Below are 26,552 nucleotides of genomic sequence, written 5' to 3'. Positions count from 1 at the left end.
GCTTGCCCTCGCAGAACGAGAGAGGAAGGTTGCATTTGTCCAGTAATTCCAACCGCCCGAAAGTGTTTTAAGCAATCTGGCTGGTGTAGTGCACGACAGACCAAGTCTGACCGGGCGTAGCCGCTAGCATCTTATCGACAAAGGAAGGATGGTCCCGGCTGATGTGTTGCATCCAGTTCGTGAAGCCAGCTCCAGCGTTTAGTTTCCGGACCGTGCCGCACCTGCAGCGGTAAAACTCGAGAATAATCTCGTCGTACTGGTCACGACAAGGCCAAGAGCAAAAATTGGCTAATTGCCTGCTGGTGAAGGTGGCTAGGGGGCAGGGTGGGTGAGGGAGGGGAGTTGTTGGTGGTGTTCGGCTTCTTGTAAATTCGAAAGAGAGTAAGTTTTTTATAGAGTGGCTTCGAAGTGCGGCAAGATGAGTGGTATCATTTAACGAGGCGTTTATTGGTGGTAGCTTGGTCCAATAGATTATTGAAGTGAGTCACCTGGTTCGTGCAACCTATCGATTAAATGTCACAAATAGATTATTGCTTCACATCTATTGCAGTAATTGCAGCATCAACTTCTTTTTCGATACTTCATTGTCAGATCTGTAGCGAGATTCATTAAAGTTGAACGTCTCAAGATTATTTGCAGTCCCTGATCATTTATATCGTGTGAGCCAAAATTTCATCACTGGAACCATGCCTAAAGAGCGTACAAACAAATTTACTTTCTCTTTAGGTCTCCTCGAGAAGTTGCCAATGATACTATTTTGGGTCAGGCCATAACTAGTCTGAGCGTGACAGTTTGTTCCTCACCAAAATTAGTTTAGTATCAAAATTAGTTTTACTCAGTCTAATTAAGGTGGAGGCACTGTTGCTAAGTGACGCTAGCTCATGGTGAAGTAGCACACGAAAAATCAAAAGCTTTTGTTTTTATGTTACCTTTAAACAATGTTGACGAAAAACAGCGAGGCGGGGCCCAAGGCGAATTTGCACATGCCAAAGAGGTAAAGCTAATAATATTTCGATCTGTGCTCCATTGCGTTCGCGCTCGCTGACGATATCTACAAGAAGGTGAAGAGAAAATTGTACAGCGACGGACAGAATGCAACTGCCGCCAACTAACTGCCAGTCAAATTCCAAAACGAACAGGAAAAGACACAGCAGATCGCGAAGAATCCACCATTTAAAGCACAGTCCTACCATCATTAATTACTAGCCTCTCAGCCGGTAAAAAGAAGGCAGCCACACCACCAGACGAGGAGGTCGACGTGCTTTTGCACGCGGAGCTAGCAGCCGTGGACGCTCTTATTGCTGCAGATACGATTACCGGGAAGAAGCGCCGCAATCACTACAGTCTTAGGACCGAGAGGTACTGCAAGAAACAGAAGGGATGAGTGAGCGCTAGGCTGCCTGCTCGCAAGGTGTCCCGCGGTGGACCATTAGCGACTGGCGAAAGAAGAAAGAGGAGATCTTCGCCTTGGAAGGGAGCGAGAACATGCTCTCGAGAGCGCCGGGCCGGCCAAAGAGCGTGCTGTTTGGGATAAAGCTGATCACTTACATGAAGAACGCCAGGCGTGACTGTCTACCTTTAACGCGGCTCTGTGGCCGCGTTTGTGCGCGATGACTACTCAACTTGGCAGCTACTGTACGTCAAAGACAAGAAAGACGCGAGCATTGCATACGAGTCGCTACTTCGGCTGCTTTGGCGGCTTGCTTACCGCCACGAGTTCGTGCAGCGAATACCTAACGGATTAAAGGTGCTGTTCAACTGTCATAATTGCTCTAAAACTGTTTTACGTTACTAAATCCAATTGTTCGCTTCTTAAGTGTAATAGGAAAAAGTAGACGATCTTGCAGCCATCCAACTAGCGTTCGCTGTCAAGTTTAACGAGGGTTTTGGTTCATATCCAGCAAGTGATATATACAATACTGATGACACCGGTATATATTATGACACTCCACCGTCGAAAATCCTGTCGCCAAAAGGTAAAGAAGCAAATCTATCTGCTCAGCAAAAGCACTCGGCGAGAAGGACAGCCGTTTGCACCATACGCGGGGACGGTGTAGAATTACCGCTGCTTTTTATTTAAAAGTCGCCCCGAATGGCACTATTGAAGAAGAGGAACTGCCAACTTACCCAAAAGGTGCGATGGTGTTTATATTTTTATATACCGTTAAATGTTCTGATTTGTATTGTGCTAACAGGTCATGTCTATACTGTTCAAAAGAAGGCGTGGATGGACAAACGGGTGTGGGCGTTCTACCTGCGTTCGCTTCTTTACGACTACATTTCCGAGCCATCTGTCCTCCTCGTGAACAATCTGGAGTGCCACGTTTCCGCAGTATCCGAGGAAATTGTTGCAGGTGAGCTAGTTTCTACGTTGCAGCCATTGCCAAAAAAAAACCACCTCGGTATGCCAGCCGTTAAATGTAGGAATAATGGGGTCGCTGAAGTCAAAGCTACGAGCTTTGTGCCTGGAAGCAACGGACAGGGCCACAACCGCACGCGAAGGGGTTGTCTACCATCAAACGAACCATCCGAGCGTGGGAGTCTATTAATACGACCACTGTGACCAAAGCTTTTAACAAAGCACTCGACACTAAGTTTTAGCTGCAAACTATTACTGCGTCAATTGCGCTAAAATTTTGATTATATACATATAAAACTAAACTATTTTGTACAATGAGAGTGCTAACATCCGGCCAGGCTCGTTTTTTTATCCTGCTTAACTATCGGTTCAAGAATTTTGTGCTGGCTGCTGCATTCTGTCCGTCGCAGTAGTTGTGTTCGGTAATGGACGAGCACATAATCAAACAAGCGACCGCGTGGCAGAGTAGGCCGACATTGTGTACTACTTCTCCACCTAGCGCCTCCCAGCGTGCAGCCCAATAGAGAGTTGTTTTAGTGTCCTTAAGGCACCAATTATTTCACATTGCTCTGTCATGTGAAGAACTGGGGTGTCCCAGCCTCGCGATCAGATTAGCGAGACGCGCATGAAGATCTATAAGCGCGCTGCTAAACCCAGAGCAACTGCATGGCCGTCGAGCTGGTCAACAAGATCACAGAGCCCGTAAAAATCATGTATACCTATTTTTACGTGCGCCAATAAATAGCGTGAGGAAAAGTCCCTCTAGTAGAAATAAATAACTGAAGTTTGAGCATAACACTAATACATTATCAGTGCAAATATTGTGCATGTTCACCACATCCTACCTAGATGCAGCCGTCGACGATAGTAAAGTTCCAGTACTTATGATTGACCTTGCGAAACAGGAACATCTCGAGTGTCAGTGGCGATAGGAGGTTCCGCTCGTAGCGTAATACCATCCGGGCCGTGCTAAACAAACGCTCGACGATGTTTGATGTCGGTGGGATTGCACCGAGCACGACGTATGCGCTTGGTGCATCGTCCACTTGCGCCGTTTTAAAATTCGATCTGCGAAACCGACTTTATTCGGCTCCTCCTGATGAACCGAAAGAGGAGCACGGCGGAGAAATGGTTGCAGCGATGACCTCTCTGCACGAGTCAGCTTCTTAACTTGCGATCCCAGCACTTTCGCGACACCCGACTTAAGTCAGGAGAATGCACAATTTCAGGATTTGGTGCTGCAAATATGGACACAAAATATCAATAAAAAACAATTCATCTTGTTGTAGACGTTTCGAGATAGTCGTCTAATGCTGACATGACCCCTAACAGACCGTTGAGCAGGTGTCGCGCGTCCGGCAAATTTAAATCTTCACACTGCAGCTTCATGGCGACGGACTGAGCCTTAGCCAGGTGGACGAGAAGTGATTTGAGCTTGCGGCTCGCTGCCAGCGATGACATCTCCTCGGCAGCTCTTCGTCGTCCGCGCTGATATACTCGCGGAGCTCGAAGTAGCGAGCCAGTATCGTGAACGTCGATCCCCACCGTGTGTCCCGACGTAGTTTTGACCGGAGAGGGGTCTTCAGTCTGTAATACAAGAAAGAAGCGTTAAAATCTAATAAAATTTAACTAATACTTGTATAAAAAAGGATGGAAAATATAATTTACATACCTCAATTTAGCAGCTTGGGTGAGCGCTTCATGAGGGACTGGACCTGCTCCAGCTCCTTCTCGTAGGGCTCCAGAAAACGCCGGACAGCCCAATTGAGGCGATGACTGGTGCAGCCGACAAGCGGTACGCCCATCAGCCTGGCTAGCCGTCTGTTTACTGCACAATTATCCCCTACCAAAAAATATGACATTAGAGATGTCCTTACCGAAAACCGGTAGAAACGGCGCCAAAGCAGACATGTGGCTTTCGGCGTTGAGCCGGTCATCCGTCCCGTTGATGATTGTAGCCATAGAGACCAGGGGGTAGTGGCGAACCCCGTCCTTGTCGTAGCACGCGCGCACTGCAAGGTAGTGCACGCTGCCGTGAGTTCATCCGTCCAGAATTGCCCCAAACCGGTCCGGGAGATCGTCGCCGATGCTTCGCTCGACCGCTTTTGTGACGCTCTCCATGTCGCGTTATGGTCTCTTCACACACGGTCGCCAAATTGGTGTACCTTACATAGAAATAATTATTTGAAAAAATAATCAATTGGAATCAGTAAGAGCGGTACAGTACCCTCGCTAAGTACGTACCGCCTTATAGACTCCATCTCCACGAGGGAGAGAGGGAGGTTTCCTTTGACGATCCACTCGAGCCATGCGTGCTGATTAGATGCCTTTTGACGCACCCACGGAAGTAGCGTCCCCGTGGCAGCGGTGCTGGCGGCCTCCATCTCGACCTCAAAGTTATTGTGGTCAGACTTAACGTGGGACACCAGATTGGTGTACCCAGTTTCGGGTGCATGCTTCCGTGTCTTGCTGCAAGCCTTGCAGACTTATAGGCCAGTGGGGTCTTCGTCCTCGGTAAGATAGGGCTTGAAGTAGAAGCAGGCGATCTGCTTCGGCGTGAACTTGCTCTTCGAGCGTGGCGTGGCGACAAGGGCATCAGACATGATGGTTGCGGTTAAGGTAGGTTGGTAAATTTGCAAATTGCAGAATGAACATGAAAACGAGCTACAGAGCTACTAGAATCCTCAGAACCAACCACCCAGCCACTGGTTCCAGTTGCCGGGCAAAACAAAAAGTGTGTCACCCTACACAAAATTAGGAAATACGTATCCGGTATGTGTGCCACATCGAAATAAAATATTTAATGGCAAAAAAATAATAAATTTTCTAAAAATATGTTATCGGGTTCCCTGAACAAGATGGTGCTGTGCTGCCAGCACGCTGTGGTGGCGGTGGTAGGGCGTGGAGGACACGCGGTCAGGGAACCCGATAAATATATTTATGGTCAATTATTGTTTATTGTTTCTCTCGTTAATTTATTTACGAAAAATGCTTCAGCAAAATATGTATATACGAAGTTGGTTTACCACGACCCAAAATTTATTTTCCCGCACAACAACAACCAACCGTTTGTGATTGGTTTTGAGCCCCTCGACTTCTCCGATACGCATATTCTAGCTCATTCTGCAACTTCCTAGGAACACCCCAACCTACTCTCTTCTTTCACCATGCCCAACTCTCTTATCGCCTCGCCTTCTACTAAGTGCAAGTTTTCACTGAAACAAGTGGCGTCCTTCTACTTCAAGCCCATGCTAGATGAGCAAGGAGACGCAACGGGTCTGCAAACCTGCAAGGCGTGCGGAAAGACAAGAAAGCATGTACCCAAAACTGGGTACACCAACTTGATGTCTCATGTGCGGTCTAACCACCCTCGCTTCGAAATGGAGATGGAGGCAGCCAGTACCGCTGCCACCGGAACTCTCATCCTGTGGATTCGCCAGAAGGCGTCAAACTGGTACGCGTGGGTCGACTGGATCGTCAAGGGCAACCTTCCGTTCGCATTCGTCGAAATGGAGACAACCAGAAGGTAATTCACATGACGATCTAGACGAAATATTATATTTTTTATTCTTTTAGCCCTAAGTTTTATGTTAGGTACATGAACTTGGCGAACGTGTGTGAGGAGACCATCACTCACGACATGGAGCTCATCACCAAGGCTGCGGAGAAAAACATCGGGGAAGAGCTGCCGGAATGCTTCGGAGTTATTCTCAACGACTGCACGTTCGGCAGCGAGCACTACATGGCAGTGTACGGCTGCTACAAGCAAAATGGTGTGCGCCGCTGTCCCCTTCTCTCCATGGCACTAGTGATCAATGGTCCGGACGACTCGCTTAACACTGAGATCCATCTGGCTGCGCTTGTCGCGTTTCTGCCCTTTTTTGGTAAGAGGCTCGCTAATGTGAAATTTTTTGTTGGCGATAACCGTGCAGTCAACAAGCGCCTTGCCAGACTTATGGAGATCCCGCTGGTAAGCTGTGCCAGCCATTGGCTAAATTTGGCCGCTCGCAACTTTTTGGCTCCATACGAGGAGGAACTTGATCAGGTACAACTACTCATGAAACACCTGCGCACGATCAAACAAGCTGCAAAGATACGGTACGTATTTTGTGTTATTCTTGATATTTTTATTTAATGACAATAATTGACAATACATATCTTCTTTTGTGCATGGTCCACACAGACTGAAGACCTCTCTGAAGCCCAAGCTGCGCCAAGAAACACGACGGTGGTCTACATACTCGATGCTCGCGCGCTATTTTGAGTTGCGCGAGTTCCTCAGCGCTGACGATGAAAACATTGCTGACGTTTTGCCCACCCCAGTAGCACACCTCAAGCTGAGGGCGCTCAACGACCAGCTATCGGACGTGGAGTCCGTATTGAAGAAGCTTCACTGCGATGACCTCAACTTGCTGGATGATCGCGACCTACTCGATGGTTTGCTAGAGATTCAGCCGTCCTTTTCCAGTTACCTGGGTAAGTCATTTGCTTACTTTATTTATTTACTTATTTTTTTCTTACTTTTTTTGATGTAGAACTAAACGCTGGTATTGTACACTCGCCTGACTTTGAGTCGGGAGGGGTAAAAGTACTGTCAGGTCAGGTCAAGCGGCTGTCCTGGGGTGACCGCGCGGCGCTTCATCCTCTGAAGAAGCCGTCTAAGCCTTCTGTCCCAGCGCCGGAGCCGACCAAGATGGGCTTTGCCGACAGGATTCTGAAGAGGCGCAAGACGCAAGGCACACCATGCGAGTACGAGCTGCTGGACGTCAACCCACCGACGTCCAACATTGTCGAGCGGCTGTTCAGCTCGGCTCGCATGGTGCTACGGAACGAACGCAACAGGCTATCTTCGTTTACGCTGGAGATGATACTTTTTCTAAGGGTCAGCGATGCGTACTGGGATGTGACTACCGTGGATACTTGCTTTTAGGCGGCTTCGACCAGGCTACGTAGTTTTTATTCACTAATAATCTACGTTTGCAATGTCACCGCTCCAATTATATATTTGCTGAGTTCTTAGGTTGCCGCGCGTTATGTACCACGGTGAGTATGTCTTTAGTGTCTGCTGGAGCAGGGTTAACTATTCTTCCGGTGGCAAAAAGGCGCTTGTACGCGCTTATGCGATCATCCAACGCTTCAGGCTTGGAAAATGGTCGTAGCGCGTACAGAACACTGCCAGCTCCCTTCGCATTAACGCCTTGCGACTCTAGAAATCCGAGAACAGCTTCTTCTGCCCTGCGACCGGCGTCGAGAACTTGCTCTTTGTAGTCCTCAGCTTGGATGTCTAACGCGATGCCATCTGCCAAGAAGATCTTCATGAATGCGACGACGTGGCGCGACTCGGACTTCTTTTGACGGTCAGTACTGTTCCACACTGGAGGCGCCTTAGTGTACCACTCGCACCACGTGGCGGACAGGTTCGTTGCTTGCTTTTTCCTTCGCTTAGGCTTTGGCTTTTGATCCGACGATTCTTGCTTGTTGCTCTTCAGCTGCTGCCTTGTTTACACAGCTGGACTTCGACTTGAGTAGCGCGGCCTCGACGATGGTCATGCGCTCTGCTAGGACACGATTGGATGCAACAAACTCTTGAATGACAGCCAAAAGATGATTCATTGCCGGACACGTGTGCGTTGCTTCTTGGGTTTCTTCTTTGTCTTGAGCAGGTACATCAACTTTCCCGTTAAGCGCTTCAGCAAGTCCGCAAGGGAGATGTCAGCAGCAGCCAGGCACTCTTCAACGCGCATGACTATGGGTGATCCAGGGGCAAGAGCCTTGAGCTGAGGATAGTGTCGGACAAGGTAAGCTGTGAGTACGCTGAGAACCTTTGTACTCACGTTTAGCCTGCGCTCTTTGAGACCTGTACAGGTGGCGAACAACAGCTCCTGTAACCATTCAAGATGCTCGAGCGCCGTGCAGTCCAGCAAAGCCGTGTCGATCACCTTAGGAGGGGAAATCTAAGGAGCTCGAGGCTACGGAGCTCGACGTGTAAGTAATATAAAAAAAGGTCAATTGGTCTCGTTGCTTTTCAAACCAAATAATAAATACATTATAATACATGTAATGCAAATGACAATTTGGAATTGACAATCGATCAATTACAACTGTTACGCTGTAAATTACAATTCAACAATGCAGTTAGTCCGCCCTCGCCATTCTCTCGTTCCAGAAAATGGAGGCGACAACGAAGAAGAGGAAGAGCTTAGGCCAGCCTGGGCCCTTACCCAAGCGACGCTGCAACAAGTTCCGAAAGGTATTTTCAACTGTCTATTCGAAAAATAGACACGAAAAAAAAACGTGATTGCAGCAAGGGCGCAATCAAACAGCGTCAAAAAAAAAAGGAGCGTCGCAAAATTCAAAATAGGACGTATTATTTGCGTCGTAAGTGGAGCATTTCGTTGAAACACGACTCTCTCATCGAAGTACTGGACAAGCTACTGCTACAGATCCCGGGTGGCTGTATTTCAACATCACCAATCACCCTCTACCAGCTCGAACAGCGACTGCGAGCACTGAACCGCGAATAAAACAAATTTACAATACGAAAAACTTTCCAAATTGATTGACTATTTGTTTTTGAAAAATGTAACTTTTTGATTTATTTATTCTACGCGATTTTCGATTGCGTTAAAAAGATAGCATTTCATGTAAAGATCAAATTTATTATGTCATTCGTACAAACAACCCCCAAATACTACAAAAAGATATATTAGTAATTGCAAAAATCAAGTTTACATCATGACAATATTTAATATAATTTGTGAATACCTAAATAGTTAAATGATCCACCTTTTTTTTTAAATAGACCACCAATTTGTATAATTTGGTCGTACTGCATTTTTTATCACACCTCGAGCTCCGTAGCCTCGAGCTCCTTAGATTTTCCCCTTAGGAGGAGCGTCAGCACTCCAGCCGCTCAAGACGCGCGCCACCTTCCTGTCCTCCCGCGCGGTGTTGGTGATATAGGCAAAGGCCTTGTTGGTCTTCGTCATATCCCAAGCACCACGGTCGAAGATCCACTGAGCAGCAAGTCGGTCGTCGCCATTAGCGTGTTCGGCACCTCCTCGGCGAAAGGAATGAGAACTCAGCTCCGCCTTGACTCCTGCAGGATCGGTTACGCGCTTCAGCATCCTGTTTACGTGGCTCTACATGCTGTCCTCGCCTCGTTTCACACCTTTGTCCAGTGTCGGGATTGGAGCGGGTGAGTTTCTGCTAACTGTGTCTTGAGGATTTGTAGGACGCGGGGTTACGCAACGTGGAGTGTGTCGGGGGTCAAGGAAAGCAAGTCGTGCAGTGGAGCTCCAGCATCAAGCGAAGCACTTGTCTGTGGAGCGCTGGCGAGTGATCAAGTAGCGACGGGCTAGGGGCTTCTTGTGTTGCCAGCGCTACTGCTACCGAGTGCAATGGACACGTCAAGAAGTCGTCCTTGTCGGGGACAGGTGTAAGGCCTTGGTCCTCGGAAGTCTTTACGCGGAGCAAACGCAGATAAAACACGCCGTCCGATGACACCGACACATGTTGCTTCTGAACGTAGCAGAGGTCTGATGATCGACCAAAGTAGTGCCACATCAAGCACGCCATGGCAACGTCTTGGTAGTCTGCTTTGACTCGTGCATTGCTGTAAACGTAACGTACTAAAGCCTTTAAGTCATTTTTAGTACAAGGAGGAGCTTTGCTAGTTAACCCTCCATTTTTACGTTCTAAGCAGTGTTTATCTAATGTCTTTCCTTGCTTTAACAATATCAATTCAGTAGCTACACGCAAGTGAGGATACACATCGAATAGCCACAGCTTTACGTTTCTATAGTATGAGGACGCAGTGTTCCTTGCAAGCTTACCTTTCTTACCTTCGTTAGTGGTCAAATAGAAACCAAATCGGTCCATTGTTGCCGCTAAGCGTTTGCCAGAGGTGTCGAGAAGAATGCTAGCTTGGACAAATTCCAAACTAACATGCTCCTCCTCCAGCATCCGCTTGAATGCTGCAATTGCAGTTGAGCGCGCCTTTTGCGTGTTCGTAGGAACGAAGGCCGAGAGGCTCATGCTGAGCTTTCTCTTCTACTTTTTGAAAAGTAAGGAGTGGCTGTCATCTATTGAACTCCTAGGGATATTCCTGCTTTAGCCTAGATGTCCGAATTGGTAGAATATTTGGCAAATATTCCTGCTTTAGCCTAGATGTCCGAATTGGTGGAATATTTGGCAAATATTTTGATTATTGTATTCGTATATTCATATTTCTGCCTTGACTTCCGACAAATATATGTCGGAAAGTGTTGGAGTCCAGCCCCTACCCCTAGCACATACTGCACCGAAATAAGAACAGGTGATTGGCTAATAAGCTTATTTAACCCACTCTGGTCGTAGCTATAAAATTTATCTGTCGGAAAGATCACTATATTCATCTATATCTTTTTGAAATTGATGTAAATTATATTTTTGGGTTCCCTGCACGCTGGTTTTAGAGCAATGGTCATTGGAGGACATGTAGACTGGATTTAGAGCAATGGTCTTGGCTATCTCATGGCAATTTGTGCTGAATCGAACTTAACGAATCGTTTGACGAAGAAATTAGACGAAAGGGAGGAAAGAGAAGAAATCCCTCAGCGATTGCGGCATAGAACTCCCTCAGACGAGAGCTTGCTGTCGTGAGAATACAGCTAGTGCGTCAAGGTAGCCTTTGCCGCCCAGTGTTCACCTACTTAATCAGTGTGAAATTCCATTGGCATTGGAATTTCACCGCTTTGAATTGTGATTTGTTCTGTCAAATGGTAAAATTTCAAATGTTACTCTTTTTTATCTTTTAAAGTAAGTTTTAAGAAAGAATTTAAGAAATCCAGGACATTTTTGTCATGTGACGGCCCGTCACATGACAAAAATGTCCTGGTTTTCGCCCCGTCACTGACGGGGCGAAAACTTCAACATCGACTCGAGCAGTTATTCGATTTCCGTGCAGCATGTCGGATGACGAGGTGAAGCTGGTGCGGGTGCCCGTTCGAGAGCTTAAGACAGCCATGCACGGGGCTAGAACAGCGCTAGACGAGAACCGCCGACTGACAGCGGAGCTGGAGCAGTTCGAGGAGGAGGCGAAGGAGCTTGAGCTCAAGCTCCTCAAGCGACAGCATCAACTGGACTGCTGCAGTGGGTCACGCGTGGAGAATCGACCGTATCGACCTGGTGACATGCTTAAGTCTGCGCCTAGACGTCCACGGCCAAAGAGCGAAATGTTTAGCGCTAGCATGCACAATCTCATCGAAGAGCAGGCCGAGACACTCAACCAGCTCGCAGATCGAGAGGAAAACGTACGTCTTGAGTGTTGATATCGGTAGCAATATAAAATTTACAGCCTATGTCGATCCTTTGACGTAGCTCCGCGCTCTTATGGATGCGATGCGTGAGATCTCCCGAGCGTCTGACGCCCCGGACGTTGTGAGCAACGCGCTTCGTGCAGCACAGCACGTTCTCCAGGCAGAGAAATACACGGTGGGTATCCTCAATGAAAAGAAAGATCGTGTAGAGCTGTACTCCAACCCACCAATGGAGTTACCCGGTAAGCGCTATCTCATCGAGGAAGGCAGTGCTCTCGTCGACTCAGCCACTACGTTTGGTCGCGTCGTGTTGGTAAATGTTACTTAAGTATTCGTCATGAACAACTCCATCGTCTAACCAGTGCCGCACTGTCTAAGACAGGAACACCTCTCGAGGTCGCAGACGTCAGCGGCTCTGAGGTCATCGACGTGTTTGAAGAGCAGATGCAAGTGCTTGAGTTCGAGCCAGAAGCTCTGCTTTGTGCCCCCATTTTTAACGTCCACGGAGTATTAGTCGGCGTCTTCCAGGTCATTACTCGCAAGATACTACCCGAGGAAGGCCATGCTACTCCATCAGAGTCTCAGTGGTATCCGTCTACTCCTCGTACAGCTCTATCAAGGCTTGGTCGTAACCAGGAAGCGCAACAAAAAGGAGCTTTTGATGCACGCGACAAAGAGAACTTCGACTACATCTGCGTTTCTGCGGGGACGGCCTTATGGAACTTATCGCTGGCCAAAGCCCATCAAGCCATGCAGAGTCGCATCGAGTGTCTTCTTAAACTTAATCGCAACATCGCAGCCGAGGTCAGCGCTTCAGCCGTACTCCACCAAATCATCGCAGTAGCGTATGAGCTGCTACATGCAGAGCACATCGCACTCTACGTGCGCGATGAAGGCACCGACGACTTCTATCTCTTCGTCACTGATAGTAAAGACGAGATGTTTACTACAGGATCTCCAGGCACCAAAACCAGACACAAACTGAAGGACAAAGCCACCGAAAAGTCCCATACTGGATATGACGAGAGGTTCTTGAAAGCACACAACGGTATCGTCGGCGTCGTCATGCGCACTGGACAGCTTATACTTACCAATGCGGCTCCAACACACCAAGCGTTCGACCCAAAGTACGACGAGTTCTGGGCATCACTGAAGACGAAGCAGGTGCTTTGTGCGCCTGTCAAAGATGCGAGTGGTCAAGTCTTGGCAGTCGTGAGCGCCACCAACAAGGTGGACGGAGACGAGTTTACAGCGGACGACGCGTTGTATCTCAATTACGCCGCAGAAGCCGCAGGGATCTCGCTGCACAAGTCCAACCTCCTACGCGCAGTGTTGATGTCACAGCGCTTGACTGAGGCTCGATTGCAACTTGCTGACTTCGTGAGCAGCAACGGGGAGCGAGCGTACAACAACTCCAGTCACGAACCTGAAGATGAGACCAGTGCTGCAGCCTCAGTCGCCAGATTTGTGCGAGTCGTTATGGCAGAAGGTAGAAAATTGCTTCATTGCGACCGCTTCGGCTTCTTGTTAGTGGATCCGTTGAAAAAAGAGCTCTGGATCACTCAAGAAGACGAAGAAAGAGTCCGGATGCCGCTTACCAAAGGCCTCTCGGGGCTTATCGCTACAACAGGGAAGACTGTCAACACACGAGACGCTTACACTCATCCACACTTCGACCCTAGTCTTGATCGTAAGACTGGATACCGTACCACAAGCGTCCTTGGCATGCCCGTATTTGAGGATCACACACCCACGAACCCAAAGATCGTGGCGGTCGTCATCGCCATCAACAAGAAAGACGATGGCGCTACAAACGCCACAGAAGACGAAGCTTCTCGTCGAAATTCCAGACATCGTGTGCCTTTCACTACAAGTGACGCCGAATGTATGACACAGTACTGTCGAGAAATCCAGTTCGCACTCGGTCGATTGTCGCTGGATATCTCGTACTATAAAGTAGTGTCGGACTGCGGCCTTAGCGCGCCTGGTGAGTCTCTGCTCGACTCTGCTGACCCATCGCAGGAGCAGCAAATGGACGGCGTGAATGAAGGCGAGATCGTCTCATCAATCGTGCAGAAATACTGTCAATCGAGCGAACTCGACGCTCTGGAGGAAATGGCAACTGCCGCTTATGCTGACGATCCCGATGAGGTTGAAGACACGGATGATGCGAATGCCGGGGATTACGACGAAGAAGAGAGCGATCTAGACGACGAGGACAAGCACACGACACCATTTGCTGCTATCCCGTTCCCTCCGCGAAACCCTCAGCGACGAATCTCAACACCCCGAGAGAATGGACATGTGATTGGTGTCGGTGACGTGACACGTTGGGACTTTAGCTGTCTGGATCTCTCCAACGCAGACATCTTCGCAGCAGTGTCAGTCCTCTTTCACTCGCTTGGTTTATTGGAGCGTTTCCAGGTGGCACAGGACACCTTCTCGACGTTTCTTTCACATGTGGCGTCTCATTACCGACCGAACGCTTACCACAACCTGCAACACGCTTTCCAAGTCACACACGCGACGTATTGTCTGCTTCGTCGCTCCGGTGTAGCGCATTCGTACTTCGCTCGAGTGGAGATCTTTGCCATGCTCATCGCTGCCTTGTGTCATGACTTGGATCATCCTGGTAACACCAACGACTTCGAAGTCAAGACACATAGTCAACTTGCACTCACACACAACGACGACGCCGTTCTGGAGCGTCATCACTGTCGCGTTGCCTTCATTATCTTGAGCCATCCAGGCGCAAATCTCTTCGGTCAATTGCCCACGCGGGCTTGTTTCGTGTACGTGCGTCGCCTGCTCATCCACTGCATCTTGGCGACAGACATGGCCAAGCACTTTGAGAAGTGCAAGGCGCTGGAAAGTCTCTCGAAACGTCATCTCCTTGTCAACAATAACGGAGGCAAAGGAGCGAAGCGAGGACGCAGTAAACATCGCTTTGTCTTCATGACAATCCTTATCCACGCAGCAGATTTATCCAGTCAAGCCCTGCCGTACACTCAAGCAGCTCGCTGGGGCATGCGTGTCCTCTCCGAATATCAGCAACAAGCGAAGAGCGAAGCCGAACTGCATTTCCCAGTCGAATCCTTCATGGCCAATCTGCATCACGCTGAGACGCGAGTCACCGTGCAGCTCAACTTCATCAATTACGTGCTACGTCCCATCTGGTTGCCACTAGCCACGTTGTGTCCTGCCATGAAGGTATACGCAGACTCGTTAGAATCCAATCGGGAGCGCTACAAAGCTGAACTGGATAAACTCCAGCGAGAAGCGGCAGAAGTCGAAGAATTGGCAAGAGTGAGCGTCCGTGGAGCCAGCTCTCGTAAGCTGGTAGAGCGCGTATCAAGCACGAGACGTCTACTTGATCAAAACTGATACCACAACTCAAAAACATTAAACCACGCACCACCAACAAATAAACGTAGTAACACAAAAAAAAATTATAAAAACTCCCTGCATTCCTCCAATGTTGTAGCCATCCGTAATCAGCCTCGACGTGACAACACTTGAGTGCTCTTGGTACTCACAATGGCCACAACGTTGCTCTGGTCCATCAACACGTCTTCAACCGCTCGTGCACGAGCGTTCGAGAGAAGGTCAGACAGCAGACTCTCCACTTCTTCCTCAGCTTCACCAGCCACCACAATGTGCAGCAAAGTGCTGCGTAGGAACTCAGCATCCAGTTGGATTTGCTGCAATCCAAACTTCGACAGCTCCAGCAGCCTCACCCACTCACTGAAGGCCTTGATGCACATCTTCAACATTGTGTGGACGAATGCATCCGCCGTAAGCTCTTGTTGCGACGAAAAGATTTGGATTTTGCGAGCAAAGATACGATCCACGTCTAGCTGCATGCCTGACGTCGCACTAGCAACTCCAGCATTGCGAGACCGTAGAGCACTAGCGCGTCGACGGAAGTCACGACTCGCAGTGCGACTGTTATGGCCGATAAAGATGTTCTGTTCATCGCCAAGTGCCAACGCGACTTCTTTGCCGAAACGGAACGTGGCTTCAACGACAGCAGCCATCATTTCCTGGACACTTCTTGGCTCCTCATCCATGTCAGCCCACGACGTAGCAGCCACGCCATTGTGGACAATTACACATAACTGGTTGCCATAATGTTTAGCGACATGCTGCAGGAGCTCTGCTGAGGACTCGCGAGTCACTTCGATCATGTGCGTTACGTCCTGCTGGTTCATCCGACGACTTCCTATCGACTCGGAGTGTCTTGACGGAGAGAGAGGAGCTGGCAAACACTCAATGAGCCCACGCACACATTCGCCGATACCTTCAGTCGACAACTCTTGGCACAGGCAAGCCAGAAACAGCAAAAACTGGGGAGTTGACTCCAGCGATGGAAGCGCTACGCTGTCTTGCTCTTCTCGTGTTCCTCGCGGTCCATCCGCAAACGCACGCTTTGGTTCCGCATACTGGAGCACCGCTGCGTTAAACCACTTGAGGAAATCGTAAAATTGACTCTGGACCATCGAGATGAGTTCAAAAACACGTAAGCAATCACTCGTTTATCATCTGCAAGAGGGCACCACGAATCATACCTGGACCAAGTCAGAAAAGAGACGACTGAGCTCGGAGAGGATAGCGAAACCTGTTTGCACCATCGGCTCCATCTGCTGCAGCACCTTCTGCATCATGTCTGTAAACTCCCTCGCAGAGTGCTGTGCTAGCGGCTGAACGCTCTGTCCGCCATCACGTGAGCTTCGTGCCAGCCCCGAGACATCCTCGTGAGACGTGATAAACAACTCCGCAGTATCCTCACGTAGCTTTCTGAAGACACCTTCGATCTGGAAACGCACACAGTTCTCCACAATCTCAGTGGCGCTCGCGGCCAGTCCACACATCGGAATAGTTCTATCGACTTCCTCGACTTGTGAGACAAAGAACTTCATCACGCGCATAAACACAAAGTACTCGCTCTCCACGACAGCTGACGAGAAATTCTCGTCCTGCAGCACGTCAATAACTTCGTCCGTTGGTCCCTGCGATGCATACACGGTACAAATTAGCAGCGTTCAGTGCTGGTATGGTAGCAATATACGTACAAAGTTTGTGTGGGGGCGTCGGAACTGGACAATACACTCGCCTGAATACAGCGCAAACAATTCTTTCACGAAGCTGAGGAACAAATCGTCTCGAACCGCATCAGAAGATTTTCGCGACGTTGACATTTTCTCGCGCGTGACCACTTCAGGCAAGAAGTGGGTCTTGTACACTGAGAATACTCGACCCATTTTCGTCAAAACATCTGCGTTGAATCTTTGTAGGAAGCCAAGCACCGAGCTGGTCGTGCCTTGAGTCTACAAAGAAGATTAAGGTCATTTTTTAGACGTACGAAGCGCATGGTGTGTCATCAACCGGATAGGTACCTTAGACACGGCTACCGCTCGCTCAAAGTACGCTTGATGCCACTCCAAAAACTGGTCTCGGATCTCGTCGTTGCATGCATCTAGTTGGTGCAGGAGCACTACCGTGTCGCAGAGCTAAGCCAGCAAATGAATTTAACTCAATGGACACAAGTAACAGAAGTACGCAGTATTTACCTCCTTGGACTCGAGAGTGGTATCCAGCATCCGCTTCTTGAGTAGACGTTCGAGTTGCTGGATAATTTTCTCTGCTTCCATTTGAATCGCCTGACATAAGCAAGATCCGTGAGAAATTATCAGACAAATACATCACAGCAAACGTACTTTGAAGGACGAAATATGCTCATATCTTCCCAGAATCCGACGTGCCAGCAAGTAATACTTGGTAGCATTAGCGTACTCCTTCTGCTTCACAGCACTGCAACTTAATCAGTAATAGCAGCAACAAATATCCTCCCTCACCCAGACGTACGTGCTTAGTCGTTGAGGCAGTTCAAAAATGAACTCGAACCTCTTGAGCAATCTCCGCACGCCGATGAGCTTCTCCACTTTGGAGCGATGCGGTGCCAGAGCCACGTTGATACTCTCGCTCTTGGCTGTGATAGTGTCCATACTCTTGACCACACGGCCCACCTCGTCCTCCATACTCGCCACGTTATTCTGTAGCGTCAATCCAGCGTCAATATCATAAATATTGAGCAACATTTCGCCCTATTAGCTGCACTCTAACCTTCATCTTGCGGATCGTGTCTGTGGCGCTGATAAACTTGTTGTAGTTCTCGTACACGAGCATCTGCATGTTGGTGTCCAGATCTTTGATCTCACGGATCAGCTTGTCGTCCGTTGCCAGAAGATCGTTAAGCCCGCGGGTCGTCAGCAACTCCTACAGACAGACGCGTAAGATGGCTACTTTTTCTTATTAGGACGATCGGGGCCTACCTTGACGTAGATCTTGGGATCGAAACCAGGTGAGTCGATGTTGCGCAGTTGTTCCTGCCTGCTCTCCTGGTCCTGCAGCCCGTAGTAGCTGCTCAGCAGCTCCTGCATGCGGTTCATACCGTGGTCCTCCATTGCGGAACTACGAAGTGTTCTGGATCTTCAATAATGCGATTGGATTGGTTGAAATTTCTTAAGATGTGGTTTGATTGGTGAAAAATAATTTCGATCTAATGTGGATCGTCACACCCGTTCTTGATATCCAAAATCGGCCATCACGATGGACGTGAAGCGGCTGCTGTGGGAGTCCAAGCTGGCGGTGGCGCTGTGCCTGCTCATCATGGCGCGCTGCGTGGATCGTGTGCTCTACACGTGAGTTAAGTTTCAGCAATTTACTACACTTGTGCACTTGATCTCTTACGTTCGTTTGGCTCTATCGACTGTAGACGAATCACGTACGACTACACCGAGTTCCTGTGGTACTTTACGAACGTGATTCTCCCCGTCGCCTTTTTGGTCTCGTCGGCTCCCGTTGTAGCGTATGTAGATAAAATCTGCAATATAACTATGTTTTAGGATACTAACCGTGTGTATGTGTGGACAACAGCTACAAGATTTACTTTACCGGTGAGTAGACAGCTACTTTTTCCCTTTGATTTTTAGATTTTCACTAACTGAAAGGTTAGATGACATCACACCGGAAATGCGCGAGTTCCCGCACTACAAATACATGCTCATGGCGCTGTTCGACACGCTTTACAACCTGCTGGGCGCGTTCCCCACGCCTCACATCGGGTAAGTAATATATTGTACTTATATTTTTTAAAGTCTTGAAAATTAATGGATGCGATTCAATCTTGATAGGGGGAACATGGCCAATGTGCTGAACCAGCTCAACCTTCCGTTCAACATGGTGCTGTCCTACATGTTTCTACAGACGCGTTTCAAACGCGGTCACATCTTAGGCTCCATCCTCGTGCTGTATGGCGGAATGGTCAACCTGATCCCCGCTCTTACTGGTCAAGACAATGCAAATACACCCGACCCAAGTATAGGATGGATCAGTCTCTACATCGTGTCGTTGGTGCCAGCTGCAGCGTCGAATGTGTACAAGGAGATCGGACTCAAGGACGTGGATCTGGATATCTGGTACGCCAACATTTGGATCAGCTTCTACCAGCTCATCATCGGCTTCGCTACGATATGGACTGTACGTATCAGAGCGTTCAGCGATCCTCCAGTGCCCTGGGCCGGCTTCCCGTCCTACCTGTGGAAAGCTCACGAGTGTTTCATCGGAAACGAAGTGGAGCTGAACGGCAAGGACTTGCCATGTGACTCTGGTGTGCTGGCGGTCTTCCTGGTCTTCATAGTATTCAATACGATATACAACCAGCTCATGCTGTACATCTTCAAGGAAGGCAGCAGCGTTCTCTTTGTGGTGTCATCGGCTGTGGGGCTCCCGCTGACGGATCTACTGTACATGATTCCTCTACTTACGGGTAAAGCTGCCAGTCAGGCGTTCACGATCTACGATGGCTTCTCTCTTTTCGTACTGGTCATGGGATTGCTGGTGTATCATTCCGAAAAGGAGGAGCGCAAGCGTGGCACTGAGTCTGTGGAGAAGTCGCCCATGTACGCGTCGCCGTCACTCCAGAAGACGCACCTCATGCGTAAGCGTCGTGGAAAAGTGGTCTATCGTCAGAGTCCCATGATTCGTCGCAGTGGCAGCGGCAGTGACATCTCGCAGCTGCTGTTAGCGCGCAACGCCAACAGGAACAACTATGGCTCCAACGGCAACCCCACGACTCGCCAAACCGATGACAATGCCTAGAACCCGTAGGTATCTCGACTGCCCACGTTTTGCAGCTGACGAGATAGCCTCTTCCTTGTTTGCTTCGCTTGAATAGAGGGTTCGTTCAGCATTTTATCAAGTGTTTTTGTTAGTGTGGTGACAGAGTTGCTGGACGCTTGTAGAGATCGGGAGATACAGGAGTGGAGGTAACGATACGTCCCAATGACGGGAAGTATCGATCCCCTTTCTTGTGGCGCAGCGCTTGGATATTCGCGTAATGACCACAACGATCAACTTCTTGTGAGAAGCTGTACGTCTCTTCGTTGGGATGTTGCAAGTCATCTGGCGTCTTCATGTTGCCGCTAGGTAGTCTTGGGATTGAAGGGGAGCTACCAGAGTCGAAAAGCGGATCCAATATTAAACAGTACGCTGGGTTTTTGTCACGTCGCTTGGTCTTCGACTTGGGTCTAGTGAAGACATAATGGTGGTGCGATTCGGACACAGGACACGGTTTGTTGTTCACTGCAGGTCTTGTTGATGCGATGTTCACTCCGTTCAATGTTGCTGGTGATTTAGATCCCCCGTCGAGTAAAAGAACGGATCGAGTGGCGTTAAGCGGAGTCTCTATCGTTGTTTTGCTGGCTATAACTTTCTGCGCAGGAGAGGGGTCCTGAGTTTCATTTAAACGACTTATTGGAGACGTTGGTAAGACTGGGAATGAAGCTCGAGTTGGAGATGAGTTTTTCATGCGTGGGCTAGTCATCGATGTGAGGTGTTCTTTAGATCCATTTAAATACTTCACATTAGACTTGCGACGTTGTTCTTGTTGTCGCTCTAGTTGTTGTTGATGCTCATTGATGAACGCCATAGTCTCCCGAGCGAGTTCTCCAACGGATTTCTTGTCTCTCAAAGCCATCGGCTTATTCTTTAGCTCCATCGCGAAATCGAAGGCAATCTGCTTTACTTTTTCCATTATCAACATCGGCGGTGCTGCCTCTTTGTTATTCTCCTTCTCCTTTGCATTATCTGAGTCGGGAATAACACCTTTTACGTTCGTTAGATACGCATGGTACTCGCCAAAAGGATACGACGCGATAGATCGAATAATAGTGACTGCATCATACTGGAGCGACTCAAGTAGGGGATTGGAACCTCCTTCCACTCGAAGTCGTGTTAGAAACGGGAACAATAACTCAACGATACCAAGCGCAACAACTCGAGGAACGCACACGAGCACATCTTGACTGAGCGCTGCAATTGCACCAACGGAATGCACTAAAAGTCTCCACTTGTTCACTTCGTCTTTCTTTTTCGAAGATGCCATAGAAGTTTGCGTAGCTACAAGACTTTGATGTTGCTGCAACACTTTCGATAGCAACTCCAATACTCGGAAGTGTAGAAAGAGTTCGCCAGAGCTGCCTTCCACAGTGTTTACCATCGCTAACCGTGAAATAACGACCGCAATCTCACTTTTGCATTCGTCATTAAGCGTCTGCGAGGTCGGATGCTGCATTTGCATTCGCTTGAGAAGACGATGAAGCACCTGAGCACGCATTACCCCAGTTCGTCCATCTGCAACTGCACACAGCTTACCGAACAGCGTATAAAGAGGGGCAGGTACATCTAGAAGCGCATGATAATCAACTGATGAATCAACCACGACAGTTTGTCGCTTCGGAGATGCTGTTGTTCCAGTGGAGATGAGGATATCAGGTAAATGAATCATTGCCGTTTGCAAGCAACCTTGAGCCAGCAGCATAGTGCACGCAGCATTCGTACATGCCAGTCGACTGAGAGCTACGCAGCACGCACTAACAAGTTCAAACCCAGCACTTTTCTCGCGGAGAATGTGTAAGATAGCAGGTGCGACCAGCTCAACAAGCTTCGACAGCTTTTCTTGGGCATATCTCCCGTGTGGATGGTGGGCGTGAGACTTCAGGAACTTGTCTCGAGCACTTACGCCATAAGGCAGCGGTCGAAGATACCCTGCGAGTTCGACTGCAGCTACAACTTTATCCAATTCTACCTCGGGAAACTCAGCCGCATCACTTGGTATTCGGATAAGTGCAATCAAGTCTTCCAACACGTGCATCCTAAACATGACATCGCAAATTAAGGCTTGGGGCCATTCAGGAACCTGTGCGGAAGTGATAGATGGTCGAAGTCGCGCATCCACCAGGTTACTCGGACATCGCGCTAGTCGGCTAAGCGCCTTGCAAGCCTCTTTCGAGCCAAGCTCATGGATGGATCGATCTTCAGACGAACTACGAGCCACCAAATTCTCGATTTCATCCAGTCGATTGCATTGAATCGATAGTGCGAGGTGATTGACGACACCTTCGGAGAAACACGCTCGCGTTAAATGCGCAATTTTACACATGCGACCGAGTAAAATGCAGCTAACGTTGCGCTGTCGAGCATTCTGGACTGGTGACTCCATACAACTCGGCGACACTTGCGTTAAAAACGTCACAAGCGTCGGCAATGCATCAACGGAGAAGAAGAAAGCGGCAGTCTTCTCTGAGGCACGTGGTAGAGTATCATCTTGCATTGCCAGGTTCAGTAGAAGAGTGTACAACGCATCCAGTCGCTTCTCGAAGGTCGTTAGCGATGATAGCAGTGCCGTAGCAGGCTTGACTCGCTCCGTTTGTCTAGCCAGTAAGGAGCATCCAATAAGTCCCATGAGGAACGCCATCCGCGATTCACAAGCTTCAAAATTGGGTCGACACCAACGCATGAAACACTGTACAGCACCTGCTGTTGTGAGTCCGTGTCGGGCATCAGTACGGCTGGTCATGTCGTAGAATAAAGTCACTGCAGCTTGCACAACAACCAGGTTGGTATCTTTCATACACAGCAACACTAGTTCAAGCCATCGTCCTCCACACCGAGTCATCGAATCAAGAAGTTGAGAGAAACCCAGCGACCGAGCAAGCAGACACAGTATTTCCAGCACTTGGGCTCGTAACCTGTCGTTTGTTTCTTGACAGTAACTCAGAACCTCGAACAGCGTATCGAAAAGATCCGCAGTCAGTAGAAATTGACGAACTGACGTCTTCAGCTTTCGCATCATGAAGTTCCGCTCGTCAGGAGTTCCAACGTTGCGTGGATTATTCACGGGTGAAGGCGTTCCTTTTCGAGACGGACTGGAAGACGTACCTGCAGCAACAATTGGCTGCCCCCATCGCTCTGTCGTGTGAAGAACTTTAGTGGCAATAGCGTATATCAAACTGAGCGAAGTTGTCAGTGCCGTAGAAGCAGCAACGCTGTTGCCATCAAACGTTTCCATGGTGTGTACCAAGTCCAGTTGCACTCTCTGGACGATGTTGCACTGAAGTATTTCCACAATGTACTCGTCTCCATGGCCTTCAATGATATTTGATACAATTCCTTTCACCAACTCAATCACTTCGCGGCTCTGGCGTCTAGTGATTTGAGACGCCAAACACACCAACAAGCCTGACCCAAGTGTCCTTCGCTGATCCAAAAGCACCGTGTTGCGAGTTTTATCTGATATCGTGTCAGGGCCGCGTTGGAGCTTCACCAAATAATACAAAATGGTGATGTATGTCTGTGTGACGCTGTCAGGTATTCCTCCAGGCCCAATAGCTTCTCGCAATACTTTAAATTGATGACGTAACTCTACGAATTTGATCATGTACATGGAACGCAGTCGAGTTCGGACTATCGGATCACAATCTCGCTTGTTCAGTGAGCGTTCGAAGAGCACTCCACGCCAATGATGCTGAAGAATACGCGCACATAACTCGGTTTCACGCAATAAACATCCGACACTCTTGTTCACTGCGTTTTCGTTTGACAAAACGTGGGCAAACCATTCCGCTAGCACGGCAACAAGTCGAGCCATACGGAAGATCTTGATGTTATCAGTGAATTTCGACAGTGTCCGGAAGGCTTTATTAGTCAGACTTGGTAAAGAGGTCTCGACGTAGTCTACCGCGTCTACAGCTCAGCATAAATACAATGTTATTCGACGAATGTGATGGACTCGGATACGCTAACGTACCGACCTTCGTGTTTTTCCATCAGACGTAGCAGCATCGAAGTTGCAAGTTCGCGTCGTGAATCATCGTCGGAGTGTTCAATTTCTTCGTACAAAGCCTCCACTGCTGCCTGGATCTTTGTTGCATTCCACCCTCGCGTATCCCATTCCTGATCCATCAACATCGTTGTCTACACCACCACAAGCTTGTCATCAACATCACCACACTACGTGTACTAAAACTACCGTGTACTTACGATTCGTCCTTCTGTAATGACTGGGTCTACCTCTTCCTCTACTCGATCCGGTTCTCCTTTATCTTCTTCCAAGTCCGGTGCAACTTCAGGATATCGACTCGGAATCACACGCTTCGGAGACTTCTTTGGACTCAGCATCCCATTCATCTGTGCTCTCTTCGTAGTATCTCGAAGGATCAACACTCGACGCCCCACATCTTGAAGATGCTCACTCGCTGCGGGATCCAACGGTCGATCAAGCGGACGTGTCGGTAGCAATTGCTCTTGCATCGTATACACGCGTTTGGCTTCTGCGTTGACTTCCACGGTGCGTTCTACCGCAGATCCACGTTCGTCCTCCCATGGATAAGTCTTCTCGTACGATAAAGTCACTTCACGCCTTCTACCACGTCGAGATTCCGTCCTACCCATGCTGCTATACACCGAAATAGGACCCTTACATCAATAGATTTATTGCTACATCATGATGATGTATTTGTTTATATACTTAGACGTTAAAGCATTCTAGACTTTCAGAATACTGATCTGTACGTTGGTTCGAGCTACCAGACTGTAGGAGGTAATACTCGGAGGTTCCATCCCTCAACTAATCGCTACTTAGCTAAAGAAACTGAACCAGCCTGACTTGGGGAACTTGACGCCGTTCTCCGTGAGCTTGACGAAAGCCTTGGAAAAGTCCTTGAACCACAGTTCCTCGTCCTTAGCGTACAACTCGACGTACTTCTTGAACTCTGGGTCCTGAATCATCACAATGTCGGCAGGTAGCATCATAAGCTTACCCGTCGGGTCCTCGTACTGCATGGGGCCATCCCACTTCTTAATCGTCCACTTGTTCTCGATCAGTTCACGGAAGAACTCGTTCGAGAATGTCCACTCGGCGTTAGTCCATGGGCCACTGTAGCCACTTCGTGTCGGGTAGCAGCGTCCAATAGCGTGTGCGCCCACGAGCGCCACGATGTCGCGGTCGTTGAAGCCCATGCGGTAGAATACGTCGCGCACGTGCTGCGTGGTCTTATCCTTGCTACCCATGTCGGCGTTAGGCAGACGGTCATCGGGAGTCTGCGTCGGCTCCTTGCCGCTCTTGGCATCCGGACGGCCGAGACGGAAGGGGATCTCGGGGCCTCCCATCTCCTCGATCATCGTGGCACCGGCCAGGATGTACAAGTCAGCGTACGTGATCTCCGGGTGGTTCTTCTTGACCTTCTCCAGGGCCTTGACAGCCAGATGCAGACCAGCATTACCGCCGTGGTTGATCTCCGGGTCAAAGCGGATGGTGCCACCCGTCGAGCCTCCGCTGTTGTCCTTACCCGAGTACGAGCCGCTCGAGTGCCACGCGAGACGCACCATGGTGGGGCCCATGTAGTTGTCCTCGTCGAAGATATCAATGATCTCCTTCTTGATGGCGTCCAGGTCCACGGCCTTCTCGCGCGCGTTCACCAGGTCAGTTAGGGCCAGGCCGCTCACGGCGGCGACGCCTGCGGCGGCGAGAACGATAGCGCTCGGCTGCTTCTTCTTGTTGGCTGTGCGCAGCTGCGAGGTTGCGAAGCCACGCGTCTTGGAGACGGCGGACACCTGGGCGGCACGGATAGCGGCACGGCGAAGCATTGCGAGGTTTTACTTGAGCTCTTGCTGGAAGGATTGCGAATGAGGAGGTCCCGGGGAGTGGTGGTAGATTCTAGGATCGTCGATGGTCGGACATCAATGCCAAGGGACGCAAAGACGAGTAAAATGATTGGGGAGTTCGAAATGACTTGAGTAAAGTATGCAGAAGTGAGGATTCCGTGAATAATCGAGATGATGGTGTCCCACCCTGGACCATCAGATTCCGTGGGTGCAGGCAAAAATGGCGGGTGGTTGGTTACCAAATTGGTAGGGCGCTTCGTGGCAGCACACCTACAAAGTAGTGCAGCTTTCTGGCTGGCGCATCGGGGCTTTGAATCTTTGGTCTTGGAGTGTTTAAACGTGGGTTCTGTTGATCGGCACATCGGTGATTCGTCTATTGCTCCGCTCAAACTACCTCCATGGATGCCACAAGTGTTTGATACAAAGGTGGGGCCTGTACTACTACAGACTCTGTTGCGTCAGGCAACTTTCATGTCCGGCATAACATTTTACCGAATTTGTTTTTATTAATTCCTTACCTATGATATCTTTTTGGACCACTTCAACCTGGGTCTATCCAACTTCAAGTGCGTAGCCGGGATGCATCGAGCAACTTTGGTAGGACGACACTGCAGTCCTACCAAAGCGCAGTCATTGCGCTCACTTCCATTTTTCTTCTTCCACTAAGGCGGCGACTACGCTATAGCTTCGGTATGTCCACTCTGCACTTCCACCACAGCGTACATTCATACTTCGAAGTACGTGCTGTGTCGTCTGGAGTGAGCTTTGCGAAGCCCTTCGTCGGAGACTTCAGCAGCCAGAATGGGGCAGTCCCATTCTTGCTGTGAAGGAAAAAATGGAGGGTGACGCTGTATGCAAGTGTTCTACGTGTCGTAGAACACTCGTAGACT

The 26,552-nt window shown here is 49.2% G+C and overlaps 5 protein-coding genes across 5 annotated transcripts; 2 read left to right on the top strand and 3 right to left on the bottom strand.

The window, feature by feature from the left end:
- Positions 1-11,307: 11,307 nt before the first annotated feature.
- On the top strand, positions 11,308-15,042 carry PITG_00496 (3'5'-cyclic nucleotide phosphodiesterase, putative; the record flags this gene model as incomplete). The annotated part of the gene is made up of 6 exons (XM_002909048.1): positions 11,308-11,652; positions 11,720-11,971; positions 12,037-12,599; positions 12,687-13,645; positions 13,709-13,809; positions 13,882-15,042. 6 exons carry the CDS (start codon positions 11,308-11,310, stop codon positions 15,040-15,042), a joined length of 3,381 nt encoding a protein of 1,126 aa, XP_002909094.1.
- A 110-nt stretch (positions 15,043-15,152) lies between these two features.
- Positions 15,153-18,140, bottom strand: PITG_00495 (fat-free family protein; the record flags this gene model as incomplete). The annotated part of the gene is made up of 9 exons (XM_002909047.1): positions 15,153-16,148; positions 16,227-16,667; positions 16,731-16,985; positions 17,055-17,168; positions 17,229-17,318; positions 17,376-17,469; positions 17,524-17,711; positions 17,782-17,934; positions 17,991-18,140. 9 exons carry the CDS (start codon positions 18,120-18,122, stop codon positions 15,153-15,155), a joined length of 2,463 nt encoding a protein of 820 aa, XP_002909093.1.
- A 127-nt stretch (positions 18,141-18,267) lies between these two features.
- PITG_00494 (Drug/Metabolite Transporter (DMT) Superfamily) lies at positions 18,268-19,818 on the top strand (the record flags this gene model as incomplete). The annotated part of the gene is made up of 5 exons (XM_002909046.1): positions 18,268-18,359; positions 18,434-18,526; positions 18,595-18,614; positions 18,674-18,782; positions 18,852-19,818. The coding sequence occupies 5 exons, from the start codon at positions 18,268-18,270 to the stop codon at positions 19,816-19,818; spliced, it is 1,281 nt and encodes a 426-aa protein (XP_002909092.1).
- A 109-nt stretch (positions 19,819-19,927) lies between these two features.
- Positions 19,928-24,450, bottom strand: PITG_00493 (uncharacterized protein; the record flags this gene model as incomplete). Its single annotated transcript, XM_002909045.1, has 6 exons — positions 19,928-20,417; positions 20,577-20,742; positions 20,824-21,075; positions 21,127-23,742; positions 23,811-23,973; positions 24,040-24,450. The coding sequence occupies 6 exons, from the start codon at positions 24,448-24,450 to the stop codon at positions 19,928-19,930; spliced, it is 4,098 nt and encodes a 1,365-aa protein (XP_002909091.1).
- A 38-nt stretch (positions 24,451-24,488) lies between these two features.
- Positions 24,489-25,735, bottom strand: PITG_00492 (cytochrome c peroxidase, mitochondrial precursor; the record flags this gene model as incomplete). Its single annotated transcript, XM_002909044.1, has 1 exon — positions 24,489-25,735. The coding sequence occupies one exon, from the start codon at positions 25,642-25,644 to the stop codon at positions 24,637-24,639; it is 1,008 nt and encodes a 335-aa protein (XP_002909090.1).
- Positions 25,736-26,552: the final 817 nt, after the last annotated feature.

This window comes from Phytophthora infestans, genomic scaffold (assembly GCF_000142945.1).
Source record: "Phytophthora infestans T30-4 supercont1.1 genomic scaffold, whole genome shotgun sequence".
Classification (NCBI taxonomy): Eukaryota; Oomycota; class Peronosporomycetes; order Peronosporales; family Peronosporaceae; genus Phytophthora; species Phytophthora infestans.
This window is presented reverse-complemented; position numbering and strand designations above follow the sequence as displayed.